The 12,049-nt window shown below is 46.8% G+C and overlaps 1 protein-coding gene across 2 annotated transcripts in view; it reads right to left on the reverse strand.

Annotated features, from left to right (window-relative positions):
* Positions 1 to 8,641, reverse strand: part of DAGLB (diacylglycerol lipase beta) — a 37,564-nt gene extending 28,923 nt beyond the window's left edge. The window contains exons 1-2 of one of the 2 annotated variants that reach the window (XM_032591630.1): positions 8,482 to 8,641; positions 6,600 to 6,751 (exon numbers count right to left, since the gene is read on the reverse strand). In XM_032591630.1, the coding sequence (XP_032447521.1) occupies positions 6,600 to 6,751; positions 8,482 to 8,576 (247 nt within the window). In that variant the 5' untranslated portion in view covers positions 8,577 to 8,641. The remainder of the gene's footprint in view (positions 1 to 6,599; positions 6,752 to 8,481) is intronic. The other variant, XM_030301397.1, reaches the window with a different exon arrangement.
* Between the last annotated feature and the right edge of the window lie 3,408 nt (positions 8,642 to 12,049).

The following is a 12,049-nucleotide window of genomic DNA, read 5'->3' on the forward strand; positions in this document are numbered from 1 at the left end:
ATTTATTTTTGGGACAGAGAGAGACAGAGCATGAACGGGGGAGGGGCAGAGAGAGAGGGAGACACAGAATCGGAAACAGGCTCCAGGCTCTGAGCCATCAGCCCAGAGCCTGACGCGGGGCTCGAACTCACGGACCGCGAGATCGTGACCTGGCTGAAGTCGGACGCCCAACCGACTGCGCCACCCAGGCGCCCCAAAAACGTTTTTATTTACATATAGATCTTCCTCTCAAGGCAAGGGGTCGCCAGGGCGGACTCAGCTGCTGCAGTGCGCGAGGCTGCTGCTGCTGCTGCTGCTGCCTCATAACGAGTGAGCAGAACTTCATCCTTGAATGGAATGTCCTCGGCACAGCCTTGGTCTTCATCAGGCATAGCCATTTATGTAAAAACCACAAAAGGCAGGCCCGTGTCACAGAATCTTTGGCTCAACACCTCCAGACACTGCCGTAATCTTCTCCAGCACGAAACGGGCTGCGAGCTTGCATATAAATGCAGAGGAGATGCAAGGAAATGTCCCACAATCAGGGTCAAACACAGTGAACGGCAGACCCCGGAGGGTGAGGGTGTTCTTCCAAAATGTGGCTGTCATGAGGCTGGACCTTCCCTAATCAAACCTCCTACATGGGAGCAACAGCAGGATTTCATCAGAGAGGTTCTCAAATCAAAACTGGAAACTACCACAATATCAAGATTCTTCCCAACTACGCTACACAGATGACCAGGAAAAAGAGGACAGGTAGATACACACGCATCAGTCTTCTGGGCAAAGATGAGTTCCACTGGTTCCAAATGCATCCTCTGCAACTGGGGGCGTTTCCTTTACAGAGTAAGGTCAGCCAAAAGCTACATAAACACTGTCTTTCAGTACAAGTGACAGGTTAATCACCGAGATGCCTCCCGGAACAGAAGGGGCAAAAGAAATTATCCGTGTATCAAGAATAAAATTAACCAATGTGCTATTACAAAATATAACTAAGGTGTGCCTGGGTGGCTAAGTCAGTTAAGGCGCCTGACTCTTGATCTCAGCACAGGTCTTGGTCTAAGGGTCATGAGTTCAGGCCCCGCACTGGGCTCTATGCTGGGTGTGACACCTGCTTAAGAAAATAAAAATAGGGGCGCCTGGATGGCTCAACTAAGCGTCCGACTTCGGCTCAGGTCATGATTCCACGGTTTGTGGGTTCGAACCCTGCATCGGGCTCTGTGCTGACAGCTCAAAGCCTGGAGCCTGTTTCGGATTCAATGTCTCCCTCTCTCTCTGCCCCTCCCCTGCTTGCGCGCTCTCTCTCAAAAAATGAATAAACGTTTTTTAAAAATTAAAAAATAACAATTTACATACATATACAAAACTTACAATTTACAGAAAACTCATCAATTTTGTGCAGGTAATGCATGTAAACGGTAAAAAGTTCAAACAGTTCAAGTAGGTACATAGTATTAAGCCTCTGTACCCCAGTCTTTCGGTTGTCTTCTCTTCAGGAAAAGGTAGCAAACTACACACAAGGTCCTATACCTCAGTGTATTGGAAATCACTCCTTACCTGTCCACAAAGCAGTCCTCATTCTTTGTAACATGTGCAAAGACCCAACCCATGGCCTAGTGACAGGAATGGGGTTTGTTCTGATCTTTCATACCTACAAATAGCACTGCAATGAACATCCCTACGAGGACATCTTCCCCCCCCCCCCCATTTTTATTTACATTCTAGTCAGTTAACATACAGTGCAATATCGGTTCAGGAGTAGAATTTAGTGATTCGCCACCCACACGTAACACCCACTGCTCATCACAAGGGCCCTCCTTAGTAGCAACCTCTTGCCTCCCTCCATCAACGCTGTCTGTCCTCTATTGTTAAGAGTCTCTTAACATTTGTTTTTTTTTTTTCCCTTCCTATATATTCATCTGTTTTGTTTCTTCACCTACAAGGACTTGTCTTCACACGTGCAAATATACACAAAAATACTGCCTAATACACAGTGTACTTCCCAAATCTGGCTTCCAACGTATACTTACAAACAAAACGAGCTGCTTATTTCCACACAGCCTTGCCAACTCCATGTATTATGTGGGTGACTTTTTGTTATGGCGACTGAGGCTGAACGTTTTTAGTACATGTAAAAGTCACATATTTATTTTACTGTTTATGACTTTTGACCGTTTTTCTACTGACGATCAGTCTTTTTCTTATTTATTGTAGTAGGACCCCTAATACATGAAGAAGATTGGCTTTAAGTCTCATAGTCTCATATGTTACAATATTGTTTTCATTTTGCTTTTTTTAACCTTATGATATTTTTCTGAAATTTACTTAAGATATATATTTTTTCATGTTTATTTATATATTTTGAGAAAGAGAGAGAAGGTACGTGCACACACGCACACAGGTACAAGAGGGGCAGGCTCCGCACTATCAGCACAGAGCCCTATGTGGGGCTCAATCCTACGAACCGTGAGATCATGACCTAAGCCAAGATCAAGAGCCACCGAGGTGCCTTTGATAAGGCATACAATATTATTTGTAACACACTGGCAATTAAACTAACATGCTTTATAGAGTACTGTTTTTAGTTCGGTTGTGGTATCTCCAGCCACAAGTAACAAAAGGTTTAAGAACAGGAAGGACCTGTCCTGACTTCAGGGACTGGAAGTGCAGAGCCAAGACAGGTGTCACCCGCATTCTTGCTTCTCACGGCTCTGCCCTCCTTTGTGTGTCAGCTCATCCTAGGCTGTGAGTAGAGATACAGCAGGAATTCAGCAGCTTATCCATACACAGAATCACCCAGGGCAAAAACTGTGTTCCTTCTGGATCTTTCCTACAGGAGCAAGGAATTGGGTCACATGTCCACTGGCTCATCCATGAGAATCATTCCTGAGCTGGGTGGAGGGTCAGCTTCTCTGACACACACACTTCCTATGTGAGCGAGGCGGGGAGGAGGGGGTGTCCTGAGTAAAACTGGAAGAGGCTGCTGGACGGGCAACCTCCCTATAACACACATACAACCAGCACATAATGCTTAACATGTACACCGACATGTTAAAGAAAATTTTTTTTTTAATATTTATTTTTAAGAGAGAGAGAGAGAGAGAGAGAGGGAGAGAATAGGAGTGGGGGAGGGGCAGAGAGAGACAGGGAGACTCAGATCAGAAGTAGGCTCCAGGTTCTGAGCTGTCAGCACAGAGCCCAACACGGGGCTCGAACCCACAAACTGTGAGGTCATGCATGACCTGAGCTGAAGTCAGACGCTCAAACAACTGAGCCACCCAGGCGCCTCAACCCGTTATATGTTTTCTGAGCCCTGACCATGAATGTGAGATGGTGCAGGCATTAAGCAAAGGCTCAGGAGGAAGAGCCTCAGTGAACATGGCCATCCATCATAGGGTGTGAAAGTGCCCTGACACCACCAAAAATGTCAGGAAAAAAATATTTAAGGGGGAAAAAAAGCTACATTACTGCTTTAAATCTGAACCTCCTGATATAGCTGTACACTTGGTCTCCTAACCAGAATATGACATGAACAGAAAGGGCAAATAAATGAGATGATGCTACAGGCACCTGGGTGGCTGAGTTGGTTGAGTTTCCGACTTAGGCTCAGGTCATGATCTCACAGTTCATGGGTTTGAGCTCCACATCGGGCTCTGGGCTGACAGCTCAGAGCTTGGAGCCTGCTTCGGATTCTGTGTCTCCCTCCCTCTGTCTCTCTCTCTCTGCCCCTCCCCGACTCATGCTTGGTCTTTCTCTCTCTCTCTCTCAAAAATAAACATTTAAAAAATTTTTTAATAATTTAAAAAACTAAAAAAATAAAATAAATGAATAATAAATAATAAAATAAATGAGACGATGCCATAGCTGAAATGACACCAATCTAACTACTTCATCTTTCAGAAATTCAGACTTCATTAGAAAACTCTTTAGTGCTGGGGCACCTGGCTGGCTCAGTCAGTAGAGCATGCAACTGCTGACTGCTGAGCTAAGGGTCGATTCAAGATCTACGTTGGGGGTAGAGTTTACTTCAAACAAAAACAAAAACACAAAGGTACCTCTCCCAATGGGGAATTACACAGATCACAAAACTGGGACATTCTTCATGCATTCATGTTTCCAGGGCCATGCTGAAATACCCAGAGCTCTCTTTCCTATACATTTCTCTAGGAAGTGGGCACAAGCCACACTCCTTGGTCGTCCAAAACCCTATGGTCTTTCTCATGAAACACTTGGCCACTGAGCGACCACCACCTTTTAAGTTTCAGTTGGTCATTCCAAACCATCAAGATCGTGATCCTGCCACCCAGTTTTACCATCTTCATTTTGAGTGTGTAAGCATGCCTCCTGCAGCCCCATTCAAGCAACGATGAAATGCACTGGAGAGCGGCACACCATACATCCTTGCCTTTGATACTTCCTAATGCGCCACACTGCTTGGCTCATCCTGTGAGCCTAAGCAATCATATAGGGAAGGTTCCCAACATTTTGGGTGAAGTGACTAGTAAAAACCCTATCACACAGAAAAGAACTATCACTTAAACAAAATTTTTGTTAATCTTTATTTATTTTTGAGAGAGAGAGGGAGAGAGAGAGAGAGAGAGAGAGAGAGAGAGAATCTGAAGCAGGCCCCAGGCTCTGAGCTGTCAGCACAGAGCCCGACGCGGGGCTTGAACCCACAGATTGTGAGGTCATGACCTGAGCCAAAGTCAGACACTTAACCGACTGAGCCACCCAGGTGCCCCAGAAAGAATTATCATTAAGAACAGACAGGACTTGGGGCGCCTGGGTGGCGCAGTCGGTTAAGCGTCCGACTTCAGCCAGGTCATGATCTCGCGGTCCGTGAGTTCGAGCCCCGCGTCGGGCTCTGGGCTGATGGCTCAGAGCCTGGAGCCTGTTTCGGATTCTGTGTCTCCCTCTCTCTCTGCCCCTCCCCCGTTCATGCTCTGTCTCTCTCTGTCCCAAAAATAAATAAACGTTGAAAAAAAAAAAAATAGACAGGACTCCTGGGGCACCTGGGTGGCTCAGGTGGTTGAGCGTCCGACTTTGACTCAGGTCATGATCTCGCGGTTTGTGAGTTCAAGCCCCGCGTCGGGCTCTGTGCTGACAGCTCAGAGCCTGGAGTCTGCTTCAGATTCTGTCTCCTCCTCTTTCTGCGCCTCCCCTGCTCATGCTCTGTCTCTCTCCATCTCTCAATAATAAATAAACGTTAAAAAAAAAAAAAAAAAAAAAAAGAATAGACAGGACTCTTGGAGTGCCTGGGTGGTTCAGTCGGTTAAGCAGCCGACTTCAGCTCAGGTCATGATCTCACAATCTCTGAGTTCAAGCCCCGCACTGGGCTCTGTGCTGACAGCTCAGAGCCTGGAGCCTGCTTCGGATTCTGTGTCTCTCCCTCTCTCTCTCTGCCCCTCCCCACTCATGCTCTGTTTCTCTTGCTCTCAAAAATAAATGAACATAAAAAAATAGAATCCTTATAACTCACTAATAAAAATGACAACCCCACTTGAAACTGGGCAAAGGATCTGAGTAGACACATCTCCAAAGATGATATACAAATGGCCACTAAGCATATGAGAGGATGCTCAATACCATTAGTCCTCAAGGAAATGCAAATCAGGGCGCCTGGGTGGCTCAGCTGGTTAAATGTCTAACTTTGGCTCAGGTCATGATCTTGCAGTTCATGAGATTCAGCCCCGTGTCGGACTCTGTGCTGACAGCTCAGAGCCTGGAGCCTGCTTCGGATTCTGTGTCTCCCTCACTCTCTGCCCCTCCCCTGCTCCTGTTCGGGCGCCCCCCCCCCCCCATCTCTTCTCTCTCTCAAAATAAATAAACCTTAAAAAAAAATTAAAAAAAAAAAAAAAAGGAACTGCAAATCAAAACCATAATGAAGTGCACTAGGATGGCTATGCTCGAAAAGGCAGACAATGAGAAGTGTTGGTGAGGATGTAGAGAAATGGAAACGCTTCATAAACTGAAAGAAAAATGGTACAGCTGCTTGGAAAACAGTCTGGCAGCTCCTCAGAAGGTTAAGCACAGGGTGACCACATGATCTAGCAATTCCACCCTAGGTACGTCCGTCCGAGAGACACGAAAACTTCTATGTACACAAAAACATGGATGTGGATGTTCATAGCGGCATTATTTATAATAGCCCAAAAGTGTAAAATAACTCCAAATGCCCACCAACTGGCAAACGGATAAGTAAAATGTGGCATATACATTCAATGTAATTAACATTACTCAACCGTAAGAAGAATGAAGTACTGACACGCTAAAACATGAATCAACCTTGAAAACATGCTAAGTTTGGAGCCAGACCCAACGGCCACATGGTGGATGATTCTACCTATATGATCCAGAATGGCCAAACCTACAGACAGAAAGCAGACACATGGATGGCTAGAGCTGAGGAAATCCGGAAAAATGAGGAATGATTGCTAATGGGTATAGGATTTCTTTCAGGGATGATGAAAATGTTCTAAAACTGTGGTGATGGCTGGACAGCTCTGTGAACAGACTAAGAATCTTTGACCTGCACACTTTAAATGGGAGAATTGTACAGTATGTGAATTGTATCTCAATCAAGCTGTTAAAGAACAGACAGCAAATACAAAAGGCTTTACCTTTCATGCTGACACATACGATGGCTGTCAGGGTACATATTATAACTGCTAGGAGGACAATAAGAACAATCAAGTAACTGCTGAGGAGGACACCGCCAGCACAGTCCAGCTTGCCTCTGTGCAGGAGGTACAAAGTCAAAATGCCAATCCACCTGCCAAGAGATAGGGAGAGTCAGAAATGGAATCCAAGGAACTACTTCGCAAAACATAACAGAAAGAAATAAAAGGAGTTAACATTTCTAAAAATTTTTTTTAAATATTTAAAAATAAAAATTTTAAAGGAGTTAACATTTCCCCAAACAAGGTGAAATTTACTTTGGACTAAAATTTTCTTCGATAAAAGATCTAAAAAAAATAATGAAAAATCTACTAAGTCAATTAAAAAGTATGACTTTAAAAAAATTAGCTTTATGCTTTCTGTGCCTACATGACTGCCCTTCTTCTATGCTTGCTGTAATTCATAAGAGGTATTTAACGCCATACGCAAACATATTATGAACTGCTGAAAAACAGCAACCCCATAATGACTCAGAAAGATGCAACCGTAGGAGCACCTGGGTGGCTCAGTCGGTTGAACATCTGTCTCTTGGTTTCAGCTGACATCATGATCTAGTGGTTCATGAGTTCAAGCCCCGAGCTGGCAGTGCACAGAGCCCGCTTGGGATTCATTCATTCATATTCTCTCTCTCGACCTCTGCCCCCTCCCACTCAGGTTTCTCCCCCCCCCCACCCCGCCCCAAATAAATTAATGAAAAAAAGAAATATGCAACTGTAAATCAACAAAGTACATGCTTGCTAAATTATTAACAAGATAGCGTTTACTCCTGTGTATTAATGAGAAATTGACACATTGTAATCTGCTGTGTGATACAAAAGCAGCAGGCAAGAAGTTATCCAAAGACCATCGATAGTGAACGCTGATAAGCGTGAAAGGCCAAGTATTGCGACTCCGAGATTTCAGTGCAGTACTTCAGTGCAGAGTAACAATAAAGACAACCCCAAACAAGGCAAAGTAATAGCTACCGGTCCCCAGAGGTATTTCAGCAAAGGGCAGAGCACCCCTGGCAAGAACGCTGTATTAAGGATTCAAGCCCAGAGGTGGAACTGGACTAGGTAACATCTTATGCTTTTGTATAAGACTGTGGGTCTGGAAATAATATTGGGAAATGATTTCAGAGGCTCGGCTCTGGAAATTACGAAACTACTGAGAAGCCACTTCCAATATTTCGTGTTTTTGTATTCCTTTCCCCTCAAGAATGTGTTTTTAAAAAATAACAGTGGTGCTGTTTTATTCCCTGCTCAGACCGGTTGGGAACAGACCTCAGGAGCCCAATTCCAGTTCCCATGGGTTCCACACTTGGAAAGACGAGAGGGTACATATTTCCCGAGCCTGAGCCTGACTGCTCCTCATGCATGGAACTCGGCCACAACCGGCTCGGGAACGGCAGCCACGCTATTATGTTCCATCTTTCCTCTGGCGGACAAAAGACGCCCGGCGTTTCCAGGCCAAGCGCCGTGATCATGCAAGGGCTGCTCCCCGGCTCCAGGAAGCGGAACCGGAGGTCACGGCCTTTGGTCGGGAACGACATTCCGGAGGCTCCCAGGGCCAGGCCTAGGCGCCGCACGCGACGGGCGCCGGTGCCACGGGACCCACCTGGGTGCCCCCGGGCCTGGCCGACCCGCTCCGGCCTCAGTGAGCCCTCCGTGAAATGGGCAGAGCGGCAGCACCCAGGTCCTCGGCGGTGGGGAGGCCCCGATGCGGGAACGTGGGGCCCGAGTCGGCGCGCACAAACCCGGCGACACGGACGCTACTCCCGGACCCGCTCCCTGCGCACCCCGGCCGGCCGGCCGGCCGCCAGCCCACACAGCCCGCCGCCCTTACCACACCACTCGCAGGGACAGCTCGAAGAACCCCGGGAAGACCAGGTCGTCACTGGCGATGGCCCAGCGCCGACCGAAGAGCACCATCCCGGGCATGGCGGAGGCCCCGCTGCCCGGCCTCGGGCCAGCCTGCCGCGCGCCGGCGGCCACTCGAAGCCCCGCGCCCTCCGGTGAACCAACGCCAAACTGACTGCGACTCTGCGCAGGCGCACGATAGGGCCCGGCCCGGCGCACGCGCACTGAGCCCCCTCGCAGCAGAGGGACGCTCCGCGCCTGCGCAGATACGCTGACCCGGAGGACTCTGGTTGGCTTGATAGCTGTGTTTGCACGTGAGGGAAGTCCGTTCTGACAATATTCCCATTTTGTAGGTAAGGACTCTTCAGGCCCGGAGAAATTGCCCTCCCCACCGAGATCCACGGCTGTGAATGGCGGATCTGAGGCGCATCCCAGGTCTGTGGGCTTCGAGGCGTGTGACCATCGATGCTCCCTGCGGTTAGGAGTGCCGCGTTAGGACGCCTCTGAGTTCCGGGTCTGAAACCACCTGGCGGCTCGGGGCTGGGGCGTGGGGGTGATAGCCTGATCCGCGCCCCTTCCCCGCGAGCAGGCGGTCGCCTAGTGGCGTGGTTTCTGAGCACTTAGCACCTCCACTCTCCTCCACCCTCGTCCCAGCCTCCTTTGCCTTATGCCTGGCCCGATCTCATTGTGCCCCCTCATTCTGCTGTTACTCCCCTCGCCCCCGACAAGGTATTTCCCCTGAATACACTTTGTGCGTAACATTGAGTCCAACCCCCCACCCCACCCCGGAAAGGTTTTTCCCTGGTAGTCACACATCAAGTCTGTCAGTGCGTGATTGTATGTCTCCCTGGGTTTGGGTTACCATTCTCTCTCTCCGTCACCCCGCTGCCTGCCGCCTTCCCCAACCCCCAACCCCCAATACAGCAAGTTCATTGTCGCCCCAGGGCTTTTACATTTTCTGTGTCCTCTGCCAGGGCTGTACCTCCCCAGGTAGTTCCATGTCTCTCTCTCAGTTCATTCAGGCCTCAGCTCCAGTGTCCGGGTCTCAAAGACGCCTTCTCTGGCCACCTTATCTAAACAGTTGTACACCCACCTGTTTCCATTCCCTTACCCTGCTTTAGTTTTTCTCATAATAATTACTCCGTGACACTGCACCATGTTTGTTATACCTCTCTCCTCCCACCTGAGGGTGTAAATTGCATGAACAATTTACCCTATCCATCTTGTTGACTGCTGTGCACGTGATAGAGCACATTACAGGCACTTACTAAATAGTTGATGAATGAATAAATAAATTCATTAAATGTCAAGATTTTCTAAGTCTGAAGTTCCTTCTAAAGGGCAAAATTTCAGGGTTAAATATAAAATTGAAATTGTATTGATGGTTGTGGAAATCGTACAGAGATTGTAAATGGGGATGTTACAACGTTTCTATAGAAAAGAGAACTATTCATTATAAAATAAGTACTTAAGTACTTGGTGTGGCCAGTGACTTAATCAGAGAGGTCAGGGAGGACTTCCCTGAAAAAGATACTAAAATGAATTTGGAGGAAGAGTAGGAAAAGAGGGTGATTCTGAAGTTAGAGAGGCCTGTGTCTATGATCCGAATATTCTCAAATGTAATACTTCCCTTTTGAAAACAGGATTTGTAAGGCTTAGGAGTAAGAAAATTCTTCTATATAAACTTTTGTTAGTAAAGATAAGCTGTCAACTTAAGAACAATAACAACCCACAAAACTATCATTTCAAAGAGGTAGTGTGCATATTAAAAAACGTATTTTGGGGCGCCTGGGTGGCTCAGTCGGTTGAGCATCCGACTTCGGCTCAGATCATGATCTCATAGTCCGTGAGTTCGAGCCCCGGAGCCTGCTTCGGATTCTGTGTCTCCCTCTCTCTCTGCCCCTCCCCTGCTCATTCTCTCTCTCTCTCCCCCAAAAATAAATTAAAAAAATTAAAAAATAAAAATAAAAAACGTATTTTGAATAGTTCTAATCTCTGCAAGTATGTCCTATTTCCGTATAACATTCCATTGGTTGAATTAGAGCTATTTTATTTTTTAAAGTTTATTTTGAGAGAGACAGAAAGCATGAGCAGAAGAGGGGCAGAGAGAGAGGGGGAGAGAGAGAATCCCAAGGAGGTTCCATGTGGTCAGTGCACAGAGTCTGATGCGGGGCTCGAATTCACAAACTGAGACCATGACCTGAGCCAAAGTCAGACACTTAACTTACTGAGCCACCCAGGTGCCCCAAATTAGAGCTATTTAAAAACATTAACTTGGAGAAACGGTGATCTTTCACTTTTCCAAATCAACTGATTCATTTCTTCCACTATTCCTTTAGCACTTAACTTTCTTTCATATGAGTAAATCTCTGTCCTGAGTAAAATTAATACCCTTGCATTTAGACTCTGTCAGATGGGTGTCGGGCAATGTTAGCTAGGTGATCTTTCAGGAATTTGGACAGTTGTTTTTCTAAGGCCTTCTTGACAGCCCTGAGATCTTCAATTCTCAGAATTCCAAGTAAACTCAAGTGACTTTTTTAGTTTCGGGGCACACCAGTTTTCCTATTACACAACCATTAATTGTCTTAGAACCCTTATTAGAGGAATAAATACATTGCGTATTTCCATTCTGTTTTGGTAATAGAGTCAAGTGTAGTGTAACATTTGCCTCGAGACTTTCACCTTTAAAGTGCTCAAGGGGATCAGAGCGCCTGGGTGACTCAGTTGGTTGAGCATACAATTGACTCAGGTCATGATCTCACGGGTCGTGAGTTCAAGCCCCGTGTCGGTCTCCGCACTGGCAGCCTGGAGCCTGCTTTGGATTCTGTGTCTCCCGCTCTCTCTGCGCCTTCTCCACTCATGCTCTGTGTCTCTCTCAAAAATAAGTATTAAGAAAAAAAAATTTTTTTTAATTAAGTGCTCGAGGTGAAACTAGGAGTGGAGACCTGGAATATTCTAATGTTGTAAAAAAGTGCCCCTGTCTTTTTAAAAGATTAGTGCTATATTATGCTGCAACTTTCTTTAAAATCCAATGCTAAGAGGGAATTGTTTCAGAATCAGTAGGAGAAATACCCACAGCACCTACACAAGACGCCGCCACACTACAAAGGCTAACTCAGAGGGGTGAAGGGAGTGTCCCCTGTACTAAGCAGGGCATGTTTCTTGCTAATTCCACATTCAGTCACTAGAGGGCGAAGGACACAGGAGAAAAAAAAAAAGCCCACGTGGAGCCCCAATTCAATCAGCCCTCGTTAGATGGCACTCAGGTGGTTTGGGGAAGGTACTTAAGAGTCACGGTCTGCAGATGCATTGCTCTCCCAACAAGGGCAAAATTGACCAATGTTCTCAAATAGGCCCCAGGAACTCCTGCCAGAAGTGGTTTCCAGCCAGCTTGCAAGGCAGCTGTCCCCAAACTAAGCACAGTGGGAGGGGAACAGGGGGTCACAGAGGTGCTGAGCACTTAATGTGTGTGCCTCAAGTTCTCTTTTGAGCTTCACAGACATGGGCTCATTCACACCTCACAAAAATCCTACAGCAAGAGTCTGCAGGTAACA

The sequence above is a fragment of the Lynx canadensis genome, chromosome E3 (assembly GCF_007474595.2).
Source record: "Lynx canadensis isolate LIC74 chromosome E3, mLynCan4.pri.v2, whole genome shotgun sequence".
Lineage (NCBI taxonomy): Eukaryota > Metazoa > Chordata > Mammalia > Carnivora > Felidae > Lynx > Lynx canadensis.